Source organism: Drosophila hydei, unplaced genomic scaffold, assembly GCF_003285905.1.
Source record: "Drosophila hydei strain 15085-1641.00,03,60 unplaced genomic scaffold, DhydRS2 tig00008139-arrow-pilon, whole genome shotgun sequence".
In the NCBI taxonomy this organism is placed as follows: domain Eukaryota; kingdom Metazoa; phylum Arthropoda; class Insecta; order Diptera; family Drosophilidae; genus Drosophila; species Drosophila hydei.
The window spans coordinates 1,953,995-1,980,540 of record NW_022045847.1 but is presented as its reverse complement, the minus strand read 5'-3'; the positions used below and the strand labels follow the sequence as shown (position 1 = coordinate 1,980,540).

The following is a 26,546-nucleotide window of genomic DNA, read 5'->3' as shown; positions in this document are numbered from 1 at the left end:
GGCAAATAAACAATTAAACAAGATCCAATTAAAAACTTTTTCATATTTACATATTTTATACCTTATTATAAATATTATTTAATATCATGATTTATTAGGTTAGAAAAATGAATTGCAAATTGGAAACGAAAACATCCGATCTGATCTAATGAAGATGGTAAAATTCACAAAAATTAGTTTCGTGGAGCAAGATCAGCTTTGAGTCTATGATTTAAGCATCGTACATAAAGATTGATATTTAATGGGTCGGAAGAAATTAGTTATTCTAAGTCTTTCTGTACAGTTTCGTCACTACTGGAACTGAGTTCATCCGATTGTTGGTATTCGCCCGTTATTTGACAGTCGTCTGGGTCGTCATCGAGGTCACAGTGTACAAATTCGTAGGGAGGAAATATCAGTGAGCTGAGAAGGGTAGCTGATGATTGGTAGACAGCTGGAGCGAACTGCTGGCACCTGCTTGGTAGTGAATTGAGCGGTTCAACGCCAATTGCACAGCTCAGATCTGGGTGTGAGCTCAAGTCTGTTAAGCTGCAGCTCTGTCCTTCGGTGTCGATGTCTTTCTGCTGCCCCATCGCCGTTGAAGCAATATCCGTGGCTGGCTCCAAAGGTGCCAACTTCGGCTTATCCTATTTACGACGACGGGACTTGTTTCTGCTTGTATCCTCATGAGAATTGTCTTCATTTTCATTGTGGCAATTGTCAGCGGACCTAGACGCGCCCTGCGTATCACTGCTCGACTTAATAGCTGCGATCAGGAATCTGAGTTGCATCAGTTGAACGGCTGTGACGCGTGGATTGCTACAGTTCTCGAGCCACTGCAGGAACTTTTCGCCGTGTCTAATAGCTACTACTTCTTCGATTTCGGCTGCATAATCCACGTACTTGGCGCGCTCTTCCTCGTCGGTCTTATTGGAATTGTTGTTATTGTTACTGGCACTGACGTCATTATTATTGTGAGGATGCGTATCACTGTTGAAGCTTGTTTCTGAGTCACAGCCCAGCTCAGGGCTAACAGGCGTGGGGGGATGTTGGGATGTGTCTGTGTTTGCAATGTTGCCGATCTTGTAGATGATGTTGCTGAGAACATTTTTGCAATCCTCACCAACACTGCCTGGGGTGCTGTTCAACTCTGTGCTACAAGGATTTATCGCCGATTGACTGTTTACTCCAGTGCTCGGCTCAGGGCTGTGATCACGACTATTGGCAACGCGATTCGGAGAGGCCATGGTCGGACTTGTGGAAGAGCTCGCTGACTTGACAGATTTGGCCGACAAGTCCTCTGGTTTGCCGGAGACTTCAGGCGCTACCTCTAGATCTGTGGCCGCCTCGTTTTGTTCAGTTTGATTATGATCGTTAGACGAGAGGCTCCGTACCGACGGCGATCCAGTTTCTTTTGTTAATTGCGAGTATAAAATGTTGTCAAACGGCTGCTTAACGATATCCTCCATATTCGTGGTCTCTGCGGTAGTCGATGCTGCTTGATGTTGTAGTGAGTTCGCTTGCAACGCTGCCAGTGTTGCCGCATTCGGGTTGAGTGAGTGCAGACTGGCGCCAAACGCTTTGCACCAGTTATACCATGCCGAGCTCTTGTCATCCAAGCTTCCGAGAGCCGGTGATGCGGGAGCCAATGGGGTGGATGGAACTGGTGGAGTATTAGAATATTGATTCATCTGCTGTGGTGTTGAGGAGCGAATTGGTGGACTTGTAACACCTAATGCTACCGGAGGTGGTGGATACAGACTGTTCAGTCCCAGCATTGCTTGCTGCGACTTAAGCCAGTAGAGCAGAGGATCGTCGGGCAGACCTGACAACGGCGCAACACAGCCAACGAGTGAAGGAGCAAGCTTGGGACTGGGACTCTTCATGTTGCCGTTTTTCATGTCACAGTCTCCAGTTGCGGAGGGCGTCCCTGATGGCTTCTGCTTTGCCCAATTCTTGACGGATAGCGCTGGAGTGCGTTCCCGCTCGCCGTTGTCGCTGTGTGGGCTCTGTACTTGTTGCTGCGGCTGGGCACTCGGCTTTGGGTTGCGTAATGTGTTGGCTGTTGCTGCAAAATTGTTTAATCCTGACATAGCTGCCAAGCCGGGGTTTAGCTGAGCCAGCAGATTAAGGTTTGAGGTCAGCTCATTGAAACTGATTGCTAGCGGGGATTGCGATATGCCAGTGAGACCAGACAGATGTGTGAGACTCGATAGAGGGCTTATGGCGTTTAGCGACGGATCAGAAGGTCCGGAGCGGGATATATCTGCGCCAAAAACTTTGTTTTTGATCGCTCCGTTAAATCCCACATAATCAACTGGTAGTCCGTTGTAGTTCATTTCTGATAGACTTTTATTTGTACTATAGTCCAAACCATTAAGGGGCGATCGCTTGAAAGCAAGCTCGTCGAAATTCATTTTATTAGAAAAATTTAGAGGCAGGGTGTTTTCTAAACGTTGGCGCTTTTCGGGTGGCCCTAACAAGCTGCTGGAGCCATCCAGCTTATCCACCAGCGAATCGGCACACATCTTGTCGGCTGCCGATTGGCGGGACATAAACCGTAGCTTGTCCTCGTTCTTGCACCAACCGCGTAGAGTTGACTCGGGCACACCTATATCCCTGGCCACCGAGGCTTTGGATTCACCATCGTGGATGCGCTGTATCGCATGAATTTTGTCGCGGGGGGTCAAGCTACGCAACGGCCGCTTGCCCTTTGTGCCTATGCGTATGTTCATGTGGGTATAGCTGGAAATATCCAACTTCAAGCCGTTATCAAACAGTTTGGATTCTGCAAGAAAGAAAGAAAGAACAAGAAGATGAGGAAAAACATTTAAATTAATTACTGTGGCTGTGACACACTTAAGACGCATACGCATCCATGGTACGCATATAATGAATGCAGCACATAGCCAAAAATAATGCGTTTCCATTCGCCAAGAGCAACTACATGCTATATACATATGTAGAGCGAATACTCTGTGCGCGCGCCATGTACTTTCTGCTGGGGTTGTTGTGGACGTTCGTTAGGACGGCAAGGGCGAGTCGCACATTCGCACGAAGCTCCAATAAAATCGCGTCGCGTTTTAAAGTTTTACGGACAGCTCGCGAGGTAGATGTAAATAAACGGGACTCATACTCAACCCACGAATATACTATATACATACACATGCATACAAAGCTGAGCGCTCACATATACCAATACAGACATCAAGTATGCTACCGCTCCAGCGCTGTATCTTCACGGCGAAAAGAGCTGTGGCACGCCCCCACGCCACTAAAAGCCATACACGACGGTGACGACGACGACGACGAGGTCGCAGCAATGCCAAAAATGAAAAGGCCTGGGACGTACAAATACGTACACACACAGCCACAAACACACACACACACACACACACACACACACACACACATAGAGACAATGGAATATGCTAATTGGTGCGTTGAGTTCGCGCCTGCTCCAAATTGCAGCACACAGACATAGTACCGCGAGAATCTACGAATAAGCAACAAGAATAAACCATTCGCCAACGTCACCGTCGTCACCGTCGGGTGTTCCACGAGTTGGAGCCGAGCGCACGAGGCACACGATTTATAACTTGTTTACCTGCCTTCGTGCATACGGAGTACGACAACGACAACGGCCACGACAACATCATGTTTGTCGTGAGAAGCTCTCGCTGGCTTGCTTGCTAGCAAAAACATCCCCATCCAGTAGCAGTGACCCCATGCTCAATCAGTTACAGCCTGTTGCGTTGCCCCCTCCCAGATGCGGCAGTGGCGGCGACGGCGGCAGGTGCAAGTTGAGAATGAGCACTGCTCGTCCAAGCCAGGTCTGAAGCCTGAGTTCGAAATTCGGGCCTTAAGTGGGTTAGACTCGAGATGATGGCTGGCCGTCGGTATCTTGGAAGCCAAGCGAATGGCTGTATGCTCCGCCTCCGTCTCAGCTAACAAGTGCGAGGCATGCAAAGGAGCTTGTCCACTAGCTGTTGCCATTTGAAGGAGCGGGACACGCGATTTTAAAATGAAAAACACGTTTTGCGCATGACTGACACATGATTTCTTTCCTTTGAATGTATACAAAGCCACACAACATACGTGCAAAAACAAAAGTTTGAGAAGCAAGACGGCACTGGACGTGTTCGACTTGCGTGTGTGAGTATGAAAGCTATAAGAGTCAACAAAGAGTATGCAACTAAAGAGAGCAATGCTTAAGAGAGGGACAAGGCATCGAAGAGTAAGAACAAGAAGTGTGCACGCAAGAGGCTGCAGTCCTTGTTTCTCGTGGGCGTCTTAGCTAATTACCTACATGTCTGTATGTATGTATATGTATATGTGTATGTATGTATATATATAGTATACGTATACGCCAAGATTGCGTAGTCTTTATCAGCTTGTATGTGAATATACATAAGTTAGTTAATTAAATGGCTGTGATCTGTTATTAAATACTTTCAAATGTTCATTCAACTATGTTAATATGCAAATTTTAACCAAATTAAATATATTATTAACATGCTTATGGCAAATTATTGTTATTATTTCTTAGTAGACACAAATACATTAAGACTATGCGAGCCACGATACTGATCTTCCTTAAGCAAAATTAATAACTTATTATCGACTTGTGTGGCGTTGGGGGGCGGGGGCTTTACTTGGTCATGTCCTTAACCTTCATTTCAATTACATAGAGATGTGTGTATATATATTGCTCTGCACACACACACACACACACACACACAGGCACACATGCACACATTCATAGTGTAAACATGAATGTAGGTGCATAATTGTGCGAATCGTGTACCCAGACATGGACACTCATAGCCAATGGAGTGGTAAATAACTGTGGCTGTGGCTGTGGCTGTGGGCTGCCTACTGCCCCCAGATGCCACCAAACACACATATCGAATAAAACTTTTACAGCTGTATAAAAATTGCAAGGTCTTCTACCATTCAGTGGCCATAGCAAAAGCTAAAGCAAAAGAATTCTTACTTTCTCTTTCGAAAAGTCCACACTCCCAACGTGCCATTAAACTTTTCATGAACCGAACTGGGACAGTGCATGAAAAAAATCTGGTAACAACAGAAAAAGATGAAAGAAATATATGTGTATATAAAAGAATTACAGTAAGTTTGTCTATGGCTTGTCTGTATTAGTGAGAGCCAGAGTTCGTCTGTGGATGTGTCTGGTTACATACTTACATACGTAAACACTAAACTTTCTTACATACTCCTCGCTGCAGACGAATATATAAAAATAAAAATAATGGCCGGCCGGCAGCCTGCTTATTTATTATATATATATATCCATCTGTATGTGTGTGTGTATGTGTATTAAAGCATGTGATTTTCCTATATACAATTATAATTTTTATTGTATTTACTATTTTTATCGTCGCTTTGGCCTCGTATCGAACTTATTCAGACACAGACTCTGACTGTGTGGGATTGTAGGAGGTGGGAGACAGGACACACAGGACATAGCAGCAGAGTCTGCTGAATGCAGGTCAACGACAGAAACTACTCTGAGTGTACTAATACATTTGAGGATAAGTATGTGCAAATTGTGGGAACAATACTCAATGATATGAATGATTTTTTCGACTGTGTGTGTGTATGCGTGTGTGTATTAGTCTATGTCTGTTTGGGTTAACACAAAAACGAAAAACGAAAAACGAATAAAATGGCTTAAAGAGTAATATAAAAAAGTTTGTTGTGTCTGTTACCCACCAAGTGCAGATTTATATATTATGTATTATTGTGTGTGGGAATCACCTGTTGGAGAATGTCGATAAAGCCCCAACTCTTAACGATTTATGCATAGCTATAATTAAAAAAATATATCGTATATTTGAACGATTTTCTTACTCTATGAACACCTTACGTGAAGTTATTTGTTGATATCTTTTATAAAATAATTAATTCTACATTATTTCTTAAAAATAACATAACTTTATTTTTCTTTTATCTAACTGAGATCCTCTTGAATTAGATAATGGGTGCGGGAAATGCTTAATGCTTTCTTCCTTTTAGGATGGTTTATAGAATTACATTTTCGGTATTTGGTACTTTTTCAATGGAATGAAGTTGTTATTATTTACGTGGAATTAAATGCAGTTTGTATGAATTATTGTTTGAATAATTATTTATTTATCGGTATAAAAGTTCGATTTTATTGTATAATTTTGTTTCGCAATAAATAGACTGTTTTATGTTTCATTTAGGTTTCTTACAATAAAAACTTAAATACTTATATTCATATATGCTACAATTAGCTCCTATATACAATCTTTTTTAGTTTCGGTTAGATTAAGTCTGTTAAGTGGCAAAATTTTATAATTTAAATCAACCAAATAGATATACATCGATAACAAAACTGCTATTGAAGCCAAATATCTTATGTAGGGCAACTTTGTAATAAGTTAGTTATTTTCAATATTTATAGTGTAAATAAATTACATAATAAAGGCATGCTTTGCGATCTTTTTTGTTCTAAAAATTGAAGGTTATATAACTTATAAGGCTATAAATATTATTTTTATAAATAAAAAAATATATAAATTATAAATTATTTAGGAAATTTACCATGCAGGTTAAGCTCATTGGTTAATTGCCGAATAGATTGGGAATAATAAAAGTATTTATACGTCTCGATAATTATATGCATAACACTTATAAAAGAGATAAGCTTTAAAATACAGCTTTTACAGTTAGATTAACGTAGACCATTCTCATATCTCTTAAGTATATATATATATCCTTAACACAACACGTGAAATGACTTTGTTGCGTCTGTTTGTTTGTGGAAGTTGTAAGCTTAGTTTGCACTTATGCCTAAGCTTTAACTGATGTTCAAGCAGTTAAAGATAGATATGTCAATACTCAGGTATCTGATTAGCACTTAGTTTCAATAAAAAAATGTATGGAATATTATACCAACCTTTTTTGAGCAACTCAGCAGGAAATGTTTATGGAATCAACCGACTATACTCGGCGATATAAAATAAATGTATTATTTTTTTGGGTAAAACACAGTCACTAATATTTAGCTTTTCACTATTGTGTATAATTGAAAAGTACAAACGTGCTTTTTTAGGTTTGTTTTTGTCAAATATTGTCACAGAAAATCCTTGATGTTTTTGTTTTAATTTGATATAATATGTTAATTATATTTTTAATAAATGGAAGCACAACATAGTTTGTAAAACTAAATTATTTTGCGCAATTGCAGAAATCTATTTCGAAATTCTTCAATTAACTCCGAATATGTGAACAAAGTCGCGAAAATAAGCCGCGACAGTGCACACCGTGTTTGAGTGACCGGCTGTCGAAAGGATGTGACCGCTATGCCGTCCAACAGTGTCCTGCGAACCTGAACAGCAAGCGTCCGACGACAAACTACCGCGAGACGGCGAGCGCAGAAATCGTGAGCGAATTTTGATTTTAGCGCGGCGAATTTCCGTACCACGAGTATTTTCTCCTGAGCGCGGCGGCTCTTTACGTGCGTGTATGTGTGTGCGTGCGTACGTACAGCTGTATGAGTGTGTAAGTGAGTGAGCGAATGAGTACACATGTGAGTTTGTTTACACTCGTATGGTCAGTTTTGTTGTCGTTATTCTGTTCCTTTGCTCAAAACTTTGTGTGTGTGTGCGCGCGTGTGTTTGACTGTGTGTGTGTGTCTGTTTGCGTTGTTGCCGTTGCTCTCGCTCTCTACCCGTTGTCGCTGTTGGCGTATTCGCGGCCGTTTTCGGTGACAGTCCAATGTACAATGATTAATAACGGCCAAGACGGCAGCGAAGACGTAGCGTGCTCTCGCTGCCGCTTACGCTGGCATCGTCCAGCCGCACAACAGGCACTGGCCGTGCTCAGGGACAGGCTGGACACACACACACATACCTATACATATTTATAAATATATATACATGTATATTTATATATATATATATATATGTATATATGCATATATATATACATATATTTGCACGCAATTCAGACACATAGACGTTGACGACGAGGCCGACGACGCAATGTTCGTGCGGTTGGTTGGTCGGGCGTTCGGGCGGTCGGCTTTGCGGGGAGCACATCCTTCTTGGCAGCAACAGCAGCAGGCCTACTTTCTTTTGGTCATATATTCAAATCTTGCTCTATGCGGATATGTGTGTGTGAATGTGCACATATGCAGATACCTATATAAAAGTTGATGTGTACATGTATGCATTTAGTTATGCGTGTATGTATATTTGAAGTTTTTTATTTCGGCCGGATGGATGGATGGATGGATAGATGCATGCGTCGAGAAAGCAAAACCTAACCACCGCAAATACAAGCGAAATCGAATGCTGTATTCAATTTTGGCAAAGTGCGAGGTTGTGTATATGTTTAAATTTGTTGGCGGGGTGCAGGATTGGTAAATAGCCGCTATACAATATCTTGTCCTTTATATTTATATTTTGAAAGTATGGCAAACAACGGTTGATCACTAATACCAGTTGGTCGAGAAGAGTTAGGGGGAAGTCTCTTGAAGATATAGTATTTTAATATATCACACAACGGGCAATATTTATAGGGGATGCATTCTGTTTAATCCCTTAATGTGCTGTTGTACTGTTATCTTTTTTATTGATATGCTGTTTTTATCTTTATCGGGACAGTTGCTCTTTGTTTATTGTAAGTTGTCAGTCACCCATTCTATATTTTTAATATTTTTGTTATAAAAAGAGGTGTTAATGGGATTGCAAAATAATTAGGCGTCACCTGTAAAGCATTTATTCAGCTGTTATTGGATCGTGAATGAGTACTATGCAGTCAGTTGGTTACGGATGCAACGTTCTTCGTTTTTTTTTTATTTGATGAGTCCATTGATAATGGGAATTCGGGGTATAATGTTTTTGTGAGAATGTATGCAACAGGCAGAGGGATACGTCATAATGTATATATTCTTGAACAGGATAAGTCGATCTAGCCCTGTTCGTGTGTCCGTTTGAGTGTCTGTCCTTCCGTATGACCGCAGCGATCTCGTAAACCACAAAAGCCAAAGAATAAATGTATACCATCGCAGTACAAGTGTTTTATCATTTATTTCGATAACTCATCCCATTCGATAAAAATCGATAAGTTGACTTCGTTTCTTAAGCGTGAAAAGATTTCAAATACAGTTATTATACAAAGTTATTGTCATGTTTTAAAAATTTGATGATGATGAAGAAATTCCATGGAGAAGAAAAGTTATTCAACCAATAAGTTCCCATTGCAAAGCCCATACTTATCCCTAGCGCAGACGCTGCGTAAAGTCTATGTGTGTGTGTGTGTGTGAGTATAATGATTGGCTTAGGGTATTTTCTAGTCGAGCAGTCTCAACTAGAGAGCTCCTACTTGTTGCATACTTGTTTAAATGGGTTTATGTCTGGCAGTCCATCACTATTGATTATAATTATATATCACTTTTGATCTTCCTTACACAGATATACCTATATATATTTTATAAAATTAAGTTGAACGCAGTCTCTTCAAAAACAAGGGTCGGTCGATGCATATGTTTAACTAAATCACATATATTTGCCTAGGATAATTAGATGAATATACCTTTTAATTAATAACATTTTATGCATTGAAAGAAAAAATTGACTTCAAAAGTTAATATTTTGGCCCAAAACTTTAATAAATTTATATACGAGATAGTATTATTCCTATCTGGATAAGTCAATAAAAGCAATGCAGTAGAATAATTTTAGCTAATTTTATAAATAACATAAATTTATATAATTTGAGAATAATTTGCGAACATGTTTGATTTGGTTTGAAAAGTTTCTAAAGTTATATGTTTATTTTTGCTTATCCTTTTTTTAGTATTTAAAACTAAGGATACTTAAAAATTTCATAAAACTTTTTGCTGTGTGAAATTTGTTAGTTTCGCTTACTAAATTTAGCTGTATATATTAATCTTAAAAAGTACTAATAATTTGTTGTTTAGCAGTCAAATAGTAAATTTCGAAATTGGTACACTTGTTTATAAATCTGAGAACGTTGCTTTCAAAGCCAAAGTGGAAGACTGTAAAACTTATATAGAAGTCAATCGTATTCCACACAGCAAAGTTTGGAATCCTAGGATTCAAAATATAGGCTTTAGTGGATTGGGATATACATCACATTTGAAGTTAGCCTGTAAAATATATAATATTTATATAGTATTTTAATAGAGCCGAAATATATTTCATATATATATATATATATATTTATTTTTTTTTCTTATTATTGTAAATGAAGGACTTTAAGGGTAAACATCAGTTGAATTTTATTTTAGTAGTTGAGAGTAAATTTAAATATGAGTAATCAATGATCTTATTCAGTTTTCATAAGAAATATTCGATTATAGCGCAGAAAGCTCAGAAAAGCAACAACGATATAGACAACAGAAAATCGAAAAGTAAGAGCCAAAAACACAGCTGAAATAATCATACAAGCATCATGGACAATAAGTTCATATTCACATTGCTTAAACGCCAGACGCAGCTTCCATGTGGCGAAATTGACTCTGTTTATCCGTAGGCAGAACACATGCATAGGCATATGTACATGTACATGTACTCATTTGAGCATCTTTGGCTTTTCCTAAATTTAAAGTTGTTTTATCGCTACGCATATAGATATATATATACATATATATATATATATATATATATATATATATATATATATATATATATATATATATATTATATACTACATATATATGTACACTTGTGATTTTCGTCGCCGATACTCCCTTCCATCGGATGGAATCCAGGATTGAATACCTACGTCGGACATACCAACCAACTGACCAGGCGAGCAGCCTACCAAGCAACAATACCTACCAAACGACTGACTAAACCGAGAGGCCATTGTCCACTAAGGCGAATTTTCTATTTTCATTCGCCCGCACTCCGTGTCGAACTTTCTCTTATATCTCCAGCTCCTTGCCAGCTGCTGTAGTAAACGTTCTTCGTCCATAGTCCATACGTCGGCCGATATGTCGCTGAGGATGGCCAGCTACCAAAACGCCCTTTTCCCTCCTCTATCCGCCAACGCCTTTCTAAAGTGACTTGGTGTTGGTGCGTAGATGTCTCTGTGTGTGTGTGTGTGTGCGCACAATTACGAATTCGTCGTCGTCGTCGTCGTCGTCGCCGCCGCCGTCGTTGTCGTCGTCGTCGTCGTCGTCCCCAACTAAACTCGATTCGCTTGTACCCATACTTTCCGCCTGCCCGCTGTCACTAGCAACCACTTATACTCACACCCAACAGCGCTATATCGGCGAAGGAAATTTTCGCGTGAATTGAAAGATGAAGGCACACGGGCAGGACGATGGTCACACTATTTACTCCGTCCATTCGAAGCATGTGTGTGTTTTTGTATATGTGTGAAGTTGTGTGTCCGACAAGACATACAGTTATACTTTTCGACGTGTGTATGTATGTGAGAGTGTATTATGTGTATGATTTTTAGCACATAACCACCCCCTGTCGGAGGCTCTACAACTTTTCGCATTGTCTTTATAAGTATAACAGTTTAAAAACAAAAATTTTCAGTTTACCACCTAAAAAGCAAAATGCTGTGTACTTTCATACTTATATATGTCTTAATTCAGATACATAAATTCTATGTGTGTATGTGTACAAATCTGCATATATTCCCACAGTATATAGAAACGCAAGAATAACGAATGTCCGGCCACATACGCATGTGGGATTATTTCTGTATTTTCTTTACATTTCCATCGCCTTCAAGATGAATCAAAATTTGTGCAATCATGGTGCAGGTTAAATTTGAACGCCGTTGTTTGCGTCGGTGCTAAATTGATCAAGTGAATTGAAACTACACTTGTTATGATCTACCCAAAGAGCCGAGTCCAAGCACACGCCCATTTTCCAAGCCGGAGTTGCTTCGAAACGATATAGAAGACAATTTCCTACCAATGCCACAAACTAACGCCGCAGTATAATCCTTTCCTTGCAACTCGTGTAGCATGGTGTACTCTAGGTATGGCTCTCTCTTAGTTAGTCGCTACCTGCTAAGCACCCTGCTCCGATATCCCTATGGCTGGGCAAACTGCCGTCCTTTTTTGGCCGTGGTCTTGTGTAAGCTAAGGCGATTTGCGCAGACGAAAGCCGCAGCTCTCGAAAGTTGCTATGTTCAGGACGTCCTCGTCGAAATCCTTTTTCTTATGATTCGTTTTATTCCATTTTCTGCTACGGCTGTACATGTTGGTCTGCTCATTGCTCATTGCTGTTGCTATGATTTGCATATCGTAGTTCGTAGCTTGCTTTGTTTTAATGCGTCTGCTTGTGCCTCTGCCTCTGCCACCTCATCTACCACCATTTCCGACGCTAGCCGACGTCCGAGCTCTTTGTCAGCTGCCGTTACCTGAGTCCGTGTGTGTGTGTGTGGTTATGTGTTTGTTATGTCGGACTGGACAGGCTGCCGCGTAAGAAGAAGGCAAACGTGCAGGCCGACACTGGCATTTGTCCTTCCAATCTAAGCTAAATGCTCCCACAGCCGTTGTCGTTGCCATCGTTGCAGCAGTCGAGAAAACACAGAATTTGAAACAATTGAGGCGCCAGCGGAGGGCCATGGTAGACGCAGCATTTTCGACCACCAACTACTGACCACTGACTGACTCGCAGTGCATCTACATCGCCCTTACGCTTAGCTTGGCTACCGATGCTGGCCAACGAGTTGGACAGAGAACGACACTGCCCAAGGATGCGGAGCAAGTGAACAAGCACTACATGTGAGACAGAGACAAAGCTGACTTTGGCAAAAGCTCTTAGCAACGTGCGGCTGAATCCTTCTCGAAATTAAACTATATGCAGCAAGGCAAGACATGCATACAGGGTCCACTGCGCTCTGGTTCGAAACCATTTCAGTCCGAGCCACATGCAAATAACGCAGACACATGCAGTTTTTCTTGTATCCTTTGCTTGCTCCCGCTTCTTATGTATTCGCTCGAGCTTTGTTAAGATATTCTTTGCTACTAAGACGAACGATGGATGATACGAGTAGGAGCTAGGTGCTAGAAGCATATATGCAAGTGCAATCAGTTGCTAATTGTAGTACGTTCAAGACAGTACATACAGACTTGTACGTATGTGCATATACGTAGATGTTGGTATGTAAAATGCGTTCGAGTATGCGGGTGAAACTGCAACTGCATCTGCAGTATATATACATAATGTATATGCAACACAGCTCGAAACACACAGAACTGACTTGTGTAGTTCATAACTTTATAGCATGCTAAGGATCCAATCATAATCTATTGATATTGTAGTATCATATATGAATCGCGGACTTGCAAAGAATACATACAATTAACTTATACAAATTTACAAATAAAAAATCGTCTCATTCTTGTTTATCCTTCAATTAAACAAAAAACTAATACACTCGATAACTGCATGAATAGTAACATTATGTATTATGAGTTTAGCGAGGGAAAGTATTCCTGATCATTTTGATATATATATATATATATATATATATAAATATTAAAAGCACATACAATAATTTATCTAAAGTTAAATAGACCTATTTTAATATGAACACGTGCCAAAGTAAAGGGAAAAGGCAACTTCTTTGTAGGCACCTATATCGGGTAGACAACATGTACGATATAATTTGAAGATTTTGTTGCACAAGTTTAATATTGAGTCAACTAAGAGTAGCGAGAGAAGCATCGCGCTTTTCCATTTTTCTTTTTCCGTGCTTAAGAACGAAAATGCCGATAAGTCAAGGTACGAAAATATCAAGAGTACTAAGACAGAGACACAAATTCTCTTTGTATTCTCATTCACACATAGACTTTGCTTGGCATTATTGTTGTTTCATTATCCACACTGCAGTATAGGTAGGGTGAAGACTGCGACACTGTGCGGCTGTAGTCTCCTGGTAAGGACGAAGCCTGTTCAAGTGTCATGTCCTTTGCGGCCTACTTGTAAACAATAAAAGTACAAGAAAATTCTACGTTGGCGATGTAGAACACAAAAACGCGATTTGGCGCGCATTTTGGTGGTGACAGGTGACGGCATGTGCTCTAACGGAACAAGTACTAACCGCGTCACATACGAAAAGTAAGTAACTTATGTTCTTTTCTTTAATATATTGGCCAACAAATACCAGCCAGCCACTAATTAATCAAAAGCGCGCATAATGTGCAGCTCCAAAAAGCCACATTTGTATTAAATCAATATCTGACTCAAGGGCTTCTGCTTGCAATGCGTATGGATTTGCACAGGTACGCCATAGGTAAGCTGACCAGACAACGCGTCACGATGCCACAATGCGTCTTTCCTGAAAAGGGGGAATGGTAAATCTGTCCGTTCCGGTTGAACGTACACAATCGCGAATTTTCATCAAAATAGAAAGCAGCATGTCGCGCGGTCAGCATCGTTACCGTCGTCTGCGACAAACGTTGTCGTCTATGGAAAAGGACAGGCAAGACAAGGAGAATCAAACCAAAACGTGTAGAAGGACTCTGCTCCCTACATCAATCAGAGCGCAACCCCGCGCCAATTCAGCTAAAATCTGCAGTCGCCACCCTGCGGCAAAGCAATAGCGATGGTGACGGCACCAGCCGCAGCCAACCCATCACACAGCCCCGACCGCCTTGCTTTTCCTATAGGCGTCGCGACTTTCAGCGTATGTAGAATTGACACTGACTGACGGACCTTAGAGTGTGCGGATGCAAATGGAACAAATACATATGCACACACATACATAAGCATACATGCTTACACATCTGAATGTATGAGTGTCCGTGCATATGCGAAGGTATAACAGCCTGTTTCCACCTCATGCTTTGCTTACCTGCATAAACAGAACAATGCATAGCAGCCCACTTGAGATCAGAGCAAGTGGCAGACGGTGGTGCTGGGTAACCTAGCCAAGTCAAACCAAGCCACCGAGCCAACAACCCAACAACCCAACAACCCAACGAGCCAACCAGCCACCGAGCGGCCGAGCGGCGTAATTTTGCGTCAAGCCCCATCGCATTTCCCAACCCCTCTCCCTGCGTCACATTGGCACAAAGAAAGACCTCGCGCTGACTGGCAACTGGCAACTGGCAGGAACGACTTCTCTCACTGCCTCACAGACAAAAAACTTAGCCATATATAGACAGACGAGTAAACGATGCTTCTGTGGCTATGAGGTGATGGCTCTGCTCTGGCTGTGCCTCCGGCACTTGCTGCTGTTTACCATGCCATGTTCAGTTTAAATCGCAGACCGTCGCGTACCCTGCGATATACGATGAGCAACAGCTATAACATTATTCGTAGCTAGCAAAGCAAACTAGTCGCCGACTTCCCAGCCACGAACAGAAGTTGCTGCCGACAAGCGCAGCGACTGTTCCTGGGCGCATAACTGGCCAGTTCTACTTCCCCCAGTCGCATGTCCTTTGATGGGTGTTCTTCTTTGAGTACACACTCTGACGATAATTTGCGAGCTAGTCAGAGTTTTCTTTCAATATCTGTCTGGACCTCAGCGAGAACTTTTTCGCTGGCAGTAAAATTCGGCCCTAGCTTAACATAATCTACGTGTATGCAACACCTCTATGGGTTGGGGCAACATTGAATTGACATTTGCAAGTCCCGACTGATACAGTCAAGCATCACTAAGTGTACAGTGACATTTTAATAATATATATATTTGATAATTAAGCTAAGCTGCATACGAAGTTGAGTTTTGATTTATAAACATAAATATACAATTAGTGTCGGGCACAGTCACTATAATTTTGAGCTCTTCGCTTTTGATTACAACATTTTCGACTTACTTTAACCAACAACCACCCTCACCAACTGCAGTTCCACTGTGAACGGTTCTTATTCACGTCTATTGCAGGGGTCAAAAATCATATGTGTGATCCCTTTAAATCGCTAGCTCGAATGTGCTCATCCATCGATGCCTCCTTTTCATCCCCTAAAGGCTACCCCAGTGGTGGTGACGTGGTCATGGACGCGGTCACTGGAGGCAATGCGAAACGATGCCAGGTTTGCGAGTGAGTCGCGCTAAAATACGCGAGTCCCATCAATAAGCAGTAGACGTGAGTCCTTATTGTTAAAGAACATTCACGTTCTGTGCCTTCACAGCCGTCATGCAGCGAAGCAGAGAAAATTATGTAGACCTTCTGGTGGTGTAGTAAAATGGTATATAGTGGAACTGGCTAATTAAACGTTACGTGACAAACGACTGTGATTGTTTACAGGTGTGACTAGATAAGTAAATGTAGCCGATTACGCAATACCTCGTAAACTGCAGCAAACGGCTTTTCAAAATATTTTTACTTTTTATTTATGTATAAAATCATATACACAAATTCAGATCTTCAATATATACCACTGTGCAGTACTTCCCATTTTCTTAGCATCGTAACTTATGCGGTATATAGACCTTATGAGAGCAAATACCACAATGATAGCTTCCGATTTTGTGATGACTCTACCGAGCTAAAGCCTAGAGTCGTTTCTTAGCCTTGGTCTATAATGGCTTACAGTGAAAAGAACAATATTTACATGTATATGTATATAATTAATATATATAAAAAAGAATATATAATACATATAATATATAGATATAATTAGCTTAAAATATATAATACTTTCGGAACTATGCCACATATTCCTCCTTTACCTCATATACTCGTACTCTTTAATCATATGCAGGTGGAATAGCTACTTAGCATACATATGTTTAATTAGTTATGGTTATATGTTGCATATACTACTAGTATCTATAGTCATCTTTATATTAGGACGTGGACTGCTTGGAAGAGGTAGCCATGGGAGAGGCATTTTTTGTGGCATTAAGCATATACCTTCTAGCCTTATGACATTATTAAGAAAGCACACAACCGGCGAACAAAGGCTTGGGGTTTACGTCCGTGGTCGTTGATAACTATGTATCATCATTGACTGCGACTACGGCGGTTCTGCGCCAATGATGCCGGCTGGCTACTGTTTATGGTGTGCGTCCCTTTGTCCCGAGGACAATAACACTTCCGTGCGGAACATTATCATAAAGGGGTTAAGCCGCTGATTTTCATCGTGTGTGCTCATTTAAGAACTTACATACGGCCCTGTCATATTGCCCACATTGACTTGGGACGCGCAACACTCCCGCAAGTGCTTAAGGAATCGCGCTGAATTTCACCGCTTTGTTTCTACGCTCTTATGACAAAGATGGCAGCGGCTCATTATGCGCCCCGATAAGCGATGTGCCTCCCACGTGCGTTTTTCGCCTCGGGTTACTAGAAGGCATGTACAGGATTATGTGGGTGGATGTCTTAAGTAGCGCTGCAACACCATTTGATGGCGGTCCGTTGCCTGCTTGTGTTATCTTCAACTTCAGCACAGCCAAGCGAGTCTACGGTTTCGCAGGGTAAAGTGTTCTTGTCAGTCTTTCGTTTGCCACCCTTTTTTATATTTGCAAAAATTTTGCATTTGGTTAAATTTTTTTCCCCGAAACTCAGATGGACGTTGGCATTGCTGTAATTCGAGCTATACCTCCTGGTTAAGTAACAGGGCGCCTGTTTCTCAAAGCTATATGTTAGCGTGCCTGCGCTCCTTTGTTTTTGTCATGTTTTTTCCACGATTGTTTCGTTTGCGCATTGAAGGCTGATCCTAATTTAACACGTTCGAATAACTTTGAAGCGTTTCTTATTTCGCGCCACGCAAAGAGCGCCTGATGTCAGCGGGTAAACAGAAACAACAAGCCAGCCTGCCACAAGTAGAAGGGGGAGCTCGCCCCGTGAACTGAGCCAACTTTGCTGTTGCGGATTCAATTAGACGCTGTCGACTAACTGCCTGGCTGGCAGAGAATGGTTTTGACCTCGAATGCCGCGCTGTCGCTCTTCCCGCTGCTCGGTGATGTCTTTGTGTTGCCACGGAGCGCTTCATTGTGATTCTTATGGCTTCACGGGGATTTTGCATTTCACTAATCTTTTCGAAACGGCGGGACGCGTTCACAAGGTCTTCTAAAAAGCTATTAAATGAGAATAGTGAAGAACGTGTTGTTCGAACCAAAAATAACTATATACAGTTTACTCGTTATCACGAAGTGGAGCGGTATCTTAGTTACCGTCCATCTGTTTGTATTTGGAATATATATTCATGTGTTGCCCCATCTTATAAAGTATCAGCCCCCTGACGACGTAGGAAATCGGGGAATACTATACTATAACGTATATGACTGGAAATATATATACTCCTGTTAAATATATGGAATATATGGAAACTATATCTACATCCGTTGTTGGATGTATAATGTTACTTTTCAAATTGTCTATATATTATTAGTTAGAACTCAGAAATTACTGCAGATGTAGTCTAAAATTTATCAAATATCATATAACGACGCCGACTGGGAAGAGAAATATACATTTTGTTATGTATTTAACTATTTTTGGACCATGAACGAGTATTATGCAGCTGGTTGCATCAGAATTCGCTTATTTTATATTTGTTTTTTTTTTTAATATAATAAAGTAAAATTTATATTATAAATATTTTTAACCACGAACGTTCTAAGCAATCTGGTTGATAAATATATATTAGTTGCCTTTGTTGTAAGTTGTATGCTGAGATCATTCCGAATATTATGCAACATGAGGGCGGGTCTAACCGCGCGGTAAGATCCCATTTTATATATGGAAAATAAAACTATTACTAAAATAAGTTGAAATTGAAACTGCCTGCTGCGTATTAGTACTCGTATATGAAAAACACGCAAAATACTTGAGGACAGGCAAAGCAACAAATATACGTGAATGGTTAGAACTATGTAAGCGAAACCTGACAATGATGGCAAACTAAGTCTTGCTCGATATTTATCTACGCTCCACAGTTTCGGTCATTCTTGAGTTCTACATGTATAGTATGTGTATATATGTATGTATATATGTATGTATATATACCTATTTTTCTCGCAAATTACAGAATAGTCCCCGTAGTCATTGTCTCAAGAAAAACGTGATGTACAGGACACGGTTTGTGCCACATGCGCATACACCTATAGGATAATTGCAGCTGCGCAGGTAAACAGCCAGCTTAAAGATAAGAAAACATTGGGCGGATTATGTAGGGGTGCGATTTTCGTCTTTGTCGCAGCTTGAGACAGCAACGAACTGACTGACGACTGTTCCGATTCCAATAAAACTCGCGCCGCAGGACATCCGCAAGTATGTATATATATATATATGAGTTTGCACTTGGTTATTTGTAAAACGAATATGTATATATAGATATATATATATTTACATATATACCTTATTACTATTTCTTACTTTAAGCTCTGCTATGTTCAATATTGCGCTTTATGTGTATAACGATACAGACTTGAAATATGGAATTCAGATTCGGATTAATGATATGCTAAAAATTAAATATATAAATAAATATATAATGAAATAAAAATAATTAAATTATAGGACTTGGGGTTTTTTTTCTAAAATCAAATGTCAAGTGTATTATAGATTTGAAATAACATTCAATTAAATTATATATATATAAACAAAAAAAAATAGGTTAATATAGCGAGGGAAAATCAAAAGGCGTATCCTTTGCCATTTTATACACCCAGTAGGAAATTTAACAAGTTGTTTTCCTCACTTCCTGCTGCGTCAGCAGTTTTCAACTAATCTGAACAAAGGCTCATTTTTGTACAATAGTAGTAAAAAGGTACACCCTTGCCTCATGCTGAGGAAATGTGTTGATGAAAATTCGTGGAAGTTGTGTCCAGTTCAACAAGGTATTAGTTTAAGGAATCGCGACATTTACTTTGAAACTTATTTTAGATATCTAAGATAAACAACAATATTTCACTAGCTGGATTCATATGGTAAAATAGTCTAATATCGGTAGCCCTCATAATTGTGACACTATAAGAATTACATATAACAACAAAATTCTTGGAGGAACCATTACCATCATTTTGTAACTCATCTTTTTAGCCTTATCCGTCTGTCCGTACCAAAAATTATAAAAGCTTTTGACTTGAACTTTTTCTGTTCCCGTATTACTGTTCCCGTATTATTGTTATCGACTAAAAACATGATCAAAATTCAGTTATGAAATTATATCTTGTACAGCTTAACCGATAGAGCCTCGAAATGTTGTATTTATTTTTATGTATATCATATACAATTTTGATTTTTGTTATATTTTGGATACCAGCTCCAAATTTCCTTAAATTATTTCTTTAAATTTAAGTTCAGTTGGATTTATGGCTAACATATCAAAAAGTTAATATTTTTACTGAGCTGACAAATATTCCAATATGTAGATCATGTGCTGCAAATTTCAGTGAAATCCGATAAGTAATACGAAATTTATAAAACCAAAACTTTGACTAATTAGCACAAGCACGTGGCAAACCGTGCCAAGCATTTTCATTCATCCTATAGACGTGAATACACATTCAAATGTGGGCATTCGTTTCATTTCGAAATATCAATCGAAATTGCGATTGCGATTGAATTGTTTCAATTGTCAGCTGCTACTTTAATTTCGATTTGAAACTTCTTGCGCAATCGATCGTTGACAAGAAGTTCAGGGTTCAGTACCTGGTGGCAAAGGGATGTTTTTTTTTTTAATTATAAATTGGCGATCAAGGTAGAGTTGATGCTCATCGGGTAGGCAATCTTGGTTCGCATCTTGTCATAATGTTGATTTTTATTTGTTTTTTTTAATACTCGATACAAATTATTGAAAATATAAAAAGCGCAGATTCGACTGGGATCAGAGCAACTCCTAGTTGGGCACCCCGACTTATTTAAATATGAAGTATAAAATATGAAGGCGGTGTTGCGCGTTACGTAACGTTGAGTCCTAATGCCCGTGATTTTTTTGTTTATGCTAAATATAAAACAAATGTTGTATGCGACTGTTTTTTAATTCTTATTTGAAAAATTTTCTGTTTTTATATAGAGCACCTGAAAAACTTATTTAAGATGTACTTTTGCAATCTCACATGCTGCTGATATGATTCGAAATTAACATATATACCCATATACCACAAAGGATGCTGCGATGCTTTTCCTCTGAATATAAACTATTGTCGAGACTGCTCGAGTAGTAGATATTCTGAGCCCAGCGAAGAGCTAATACTCCAATCACTAATACGCCCACGCTCTCGAGCAACGATTCTAGCGACTTTTGGGGAATTTATTCCAGAAATGTTCACAGTAAAATATATTTTTCTAACTTTCCGGTGTTCAAGATAAGCTTTACAAATTAAGTAAAATTATAAATTTTTGTCTCTAGTAGGAAATAGTATGAGAGGTCGAAAAAATAATAAGCGTATGGTATAGACGCGTCAACATTTAGTTTTTCAAGTCGCTAGCTGTTGTGGGCTCATATGAACGGATAGACGAATGGGCGGGTGAAGGGACATGGCTAGATCCACTTAGCTCAACGTCCTGACCAAGAATATATATATGTAAATATATATATGGGGTCTTAAGCCTGTTATATAAATTTCACAAAACCATAAATTTGGACGAGAGACAGTACATAAATATAAACTTGATCTGTGTATGGTGAATGGATAGTATTTATATCTTAAGGGTGGCCTTTGGCTGTTTGTGTACGAACAGATATTTATTAATTTAAAACTGTAATAATTAAACGAAACATACAATACAGTAAAACATTCATACAATGTAGCAAATTTGTATTTAGTTAATCAGTTCTGTTCATATTGAAAATTTAAGTCAAGCTGAGTAATTATATTGAATTGCATCGATGCTGCACTTTAGCCAACTCGCCTCATATCACCCGATACCTTGCTTCGAAAACGACGTGGGAATTCGTACGAAATGGCAACACTGCTGGCAAGCATGCTTATTGGCGCTGGGCATCCAGCTATGGTTGTGTCAGGTGTTGCACGACAAGAAACTGTTCATAACGATCAGCGTAACCTGCCGTATCCATATCCAATCACAGCTGAAGAGAATGTTGAAAAGGAGGAGGTTAAGGAAGAACAGCCCGCCAAGTACAAATTGCGCGCTTTGCCGGACTTGGAAAGTCACCTGGAGGAAGAAATGGCCGAGATCCACAGACGAAGAGCCGAAGAGCAGAGTCGAATAGAAAACGAGCTTCTGCGAAAGCAAATGGCGGTACAATTTGTTGTAAATTTGTTATTTACATTTAATATTTTGTAATTCTTATTAGGATCAAGAGCTTGTGGCAGTCGATCGCTATCACTACCGTCGTGCTCACGCGTGGGTAGTGATTATTAATAACGCACCCTGGAGCATAAAGCCCAAAATCACTTATACTGACGTGAATGGCGATGTGGTAGAAGCCCCACCAACTGCAATATTTATAGAGCCCTCGACGGGATTCATATGCGAGTCAAGCTGCAAGCAATACATTTTGGTTGACTCCGCCTGGAATCAGTACAATTACTATGTAAACAAGCAGTCTTATCAGCGAGTCGGTGATTTGCGCTGGGATTTACGGGACATTAATGATTGGGGGCACATGCTGCCAGGCGAGCCACCAGAAATGCGTATTTACAAAATGTCATCAGATGAAAACATAACAGATGGTGATACTGATATAAATGAGGAGAAGCACTTAGATGCTATTTGCAACTGGGTAAACAGGCTTCACATCGGCTTCGCGGACTTTGAACATCGATTTCCGCACTCTGAAAAAAAGGTGCAATATAATGGAGCCATACACGAACGCTTCTCACCATACTCCCAACGCGATGGCAAGGTAATGCAATTGACGCTCTTTAATGATAAGATGTGCACCAGTCCCAAAGTCCGTTACGAGCATTATAAGAACCGATTTGACCTAATGGAGCAGTTGATATATACGTATGAGAACGATCATTTCGAGGAGCGGTTTGCTAAAGGCCGTAATGATAGCTTGAAATGTGAGTACAGTTTTCAAACTATCTTAAATACAATTCAAGGTGTATGCCCCAATTTGTTATGCTTTCTTGTATAGCTATAGAGTATTTCTCGGACTCATCATTACCCCGAAGATTGAACTTTACTTCCACCTCTAGACTAGATACATTGGAAACAATAGACTTAGTTCCTGGAATGATAGAACTAAATTATACTGGCCAAAGTGACAGGTGCTGCTACAGACAGTTTGAGTTTAAGGCAAAGGGCGGAGTGCTTAAAGTGAGTAAACTTCTCATTTAATTTGAGTATGTAACTTCCATTTTACTACTCCTTAGAAAGTCGTTGAAAAATTTCATCGTGCTGAAGAAGATGACTTAGTAAAAAATGACATTGCAAGCCGAACCTTTTTGTTTATGCAAAACAAAATAATAATCAAATTCCACTACACATTTGGAGCCCTTACTGCTACTACAGTGGAGTTCACGAAACCACCGAAACCAGATTATGGAATGGAATTAGTTTACGATGAGAAACTAACCAAAATATACAGGGTATTGATTGCCGAAATGCTCTAAATACACTAATAATACTAATACACTTACACAGGCGAACCCATTAGATCCGATACGGACTAATCTGGAGCTATATAAATTATTACTGGACCAACTTCAATCAGAGGATCGTATAAAGAAACAGTTTGAGAAAGTTCAGGAAGATATCAGCAACATTTTCGACCTGCGAAAATCGGAAAAGTCGGAGCCTAAACTTAAGTTCAGTTTATTTGATCCGTTACGTAATGGAGCTGCCCGCGCTCTCCGAATGCAACAGGTTTGTTCTACCTTGCACACCTTAAGGATTTACTTGAGTAATTACGTTTTTCTTGCAGTTCAAAGAGGAACAGGAGGCTAAGCGTGAATTAGCCAGTAAGCCAGCGGACTTTTTGGCACCCTATTTGGTGCCATTTAAAGATCAGGATGAACTGACTCAAGAGCAATCTGTGGCTGCGTACCATGCCTGCCTTAATGATCTCAAATCTCGATTTGTCACTCTACTTAACAATTTACAAAGGCAATACGAAGACGTAAGAATAACTAAGCTTACTTTTGATTATAGCTCATATCATTTTTTTTATATCAACAGCTAACAAGTGAGGCAAAATCGCTAAATCGATTCTTAAACAAGTTCGAGAATCAATTTGACAATTTCGACTATAACCGTCTAGTACAGCAGGCTAAAGACTTGGAGCTTAGAAAGAGAATGGTGCAACAGCGCCTAACCCTAACCCATCAAGAATCCCAGAAGAAGTATGAATGGGTTAAGGCTTCATTGCAAAAAGATCATCGATTGAATTTGAAAATGGAAGAAGAAAAAAATTCTGACGACTAAAAATTACGATGATAAAATTGAATTAAAACCCGAATAGATAATTGTAAATGTATTTCGAAAATATAATTACATTGATTAAAATTTAATTTGCAAGAGTAAGGAATAATCATATTGTACATTATAAAGAGCTATAGATTCCGAACCTGAAACTAAAACATATAAAACGAAACCTGTTAAACTCCATTGCAATGTTCGTATGAAGTTTGTAATATCCAGGCAAATATGCCGAGATTCGGGGCATAAATATAACACCAAGTGCGTGGGAAAATTAAGAATGGGGAGTATGGTAAATAATTGTTTACTTTTAAAAATTTTAACTACAGAAAGTGATTCTTCCTTCCGCCGATTGTCAATAAGTTCAGGAGATACAAATATTGGTAAGTATGCCAAAGACTTTCACTTGTAGAAATAATACTAAACCATATAAATTTATGACAATCCACTCATTGATAATTAATACGAGAGTGATGTCATTATGCTTTCGCAACTGCTTGTCGAAATACAATATAAAATTATTTCCAAAAATGATTTGTTTTTCAGATTAGATTTGTTTTTCAGATGTTTGTAAAGTTTAAGCTAGAGTTAAGCTACACAAATAAAGCTTACAATTATATTTGATAAGTGTGGAAATCTATTTTAAAACCTTATTGCTTTAGTGGTAGTGGTCGCCTATAAATATTGGTTATAAAAGTTCCAATAAATTCAACCCATCTTGTTCACTTTAAAATTAATAATAACAATGAAGCTATTGATAGAAAAGGAAAACGGAGCTGAAAAAAATGATACGCAAGCTTTACATGGGCAGCAAGCTAACGCCGCGAGAGAAGGTCATTTAACATATATATACGCGAACGGACGCCGAATGGTGCACGGTTGCGATTACTTAAGCATTCCGTTAGTGGGGGTTGAAGAAAGTATGTTTAAGTGGATTCTAAAATGCGAATGCCAATTTCATGGTCTTGCATCACAACAGCAACGCGGGTAACGTCAAGGCATATCTGAGAGTGGGCAAAATTCGTTTCAAAAGTGACCGTCTGAAAATTGGACAAAGTGGATGCCGCGGCCGTGTGTGGGTTCAAGGCATACAATAAGGCATACAAACATAGCCGGAGGCAGTAACAACAACATCATATACATCCACACTCACACACACATACACACACACTCAAGCACGTCACATAAGCACATGTGTGAGCGACCACCCGAGCCGGACTCCTGTCCGTTTTGGCGCTATACCCAAACCACCCACCGTCTGCCGCCCTCACACAGGCACACACACAAACACACACAGTCATCTACGTCCTACGCACACTTTCAAGCCAACTTACTTACATATATGATGCCAGTGTCCGTCCATCCCCCATCGCCGTCCTCTAAATTGCGTTTGTCCCTTGAAAGAATCGTCCTAAGATGAAAATGCTGTCCCTTGTCCGCCAACCGTCCGTTAGCATCGCTGAAAATTTGCTCGTGGCATGAACACATGTGGCGTAATTTCGTCGCAGATTTTTGTTCGCTAACTGGACAAGGATATTCGTACACTGCAAAGGATTGATGAGTCCTCTTACGAGTATCCAACATAAAACATCTTTTTTCTAGATACTAAAAGCTTATCAGCATTATATGGGAAGATCTTCGTTATATTATCGTAAATATACAGTTTTTGTTTATAATGGGCTCATAATATTTTGATCAGAGTTTATTTTAGTTAGATTCAATTTTAAATCAACAAATCATTTAAATCATTTAAGAACTGAGAATTTTATAGATTTTATTTAGCAAAATAAAAGTTTGTTTTAAATAATGAATCATAGAATGAATCACTGTAGTAAAAAATTTATCACTGTAAAATAATAAAAAATTAATGAAATCCCAATACGAATATGAATATGAATTTTTTAAAAAGTTTAAATTTGAAGCCAAATGTTCTAGTTTCTTTCAGTGCAATTCGGAATCACTCACTCCACACGTCTCCCAGAGCGGCAGATATTTGTGCTTCCTTTGGCGAGCCGTGGGCCACGGTGAGGCCTTTGTCGTTTTTGCTACCACGGTCCGGGTAGTGTCCAGCTTGCCGTAAGTACAGTTGTGCAAATACACTTCTAGCGGACAGCATCGCGGCCCAAGAATTTGTATTTTATCAGCATCGTGCGCGTCGCGTAGTCAAGGACTCCCAATATTTACGCGAAATACACACACACATCTATATATATATATATATATATATATATATATGTATGTATATATATAAGAGTGTACATATGTATGCATGTATGGACGTGTGTACGAT

At 39.6% G+C, this 26,546-nt stretch overlaps 2 protein-coding genes across 2 annotated transcripts in view; one reads left to right on the top strand and one right to left on the bottom strand.

The window, feature by feature from the left end:
* LOC111601350 (coiled-coil domain-containing protein lobo) overlaps window positions 1-24,290 on the top strand; it is a 29,159-nt gene extending 4,869 nt beyond the window's left edge. Inside the window, exons 3-9 of the mRNA XM_023317882.2 lie at window positions 21,770-22,129; window positions 22,185-22,899; window positions 22,974-23,155; window positions 23,212-23,427; window positions 23,483-23,704; window positions 23,763-23,957; window positions 24,017-24,290. Coding sequence (XP_023173650.2) covers window positions 21,770-22,129; window positions 22,185-22,899; window positions 22,974-23,155; window positions 23,212-23,427; window positions 23,483-23,704; window positions 23,763-23,957; window positions 24,017-24,262 — 2,136 coding nt within the window. The 3' untranslated portion in view covers window positions 24,263-24,290. The remainder of the gene's footprint in view (window positions 1-21,769; window positions 22,130-22,184; window positions 22,900-22,973; window positions 23,156-23,211; window positions 23,428-23,482; window positions 23,705-23,762; window positions 23,958-24,016) is intronic.
* Window positions 251-7,026, bottom strand: LOC111601351 (protein distal antenna). Its single transcript, XM_023317883.2, is given in 2 exon segments — window positions 251-2,767; window positions 6,923-7,026. A coding segment is annotated over 1 exon segment (2,454 nt). The 5' UTR covers window positions 2,715-2,767; window positions 6,923-7,026; the 3' UTR covers window positions 251-260.
* Window positions 24,291-26,546: the final 2,256 nt, after the last annotated feature.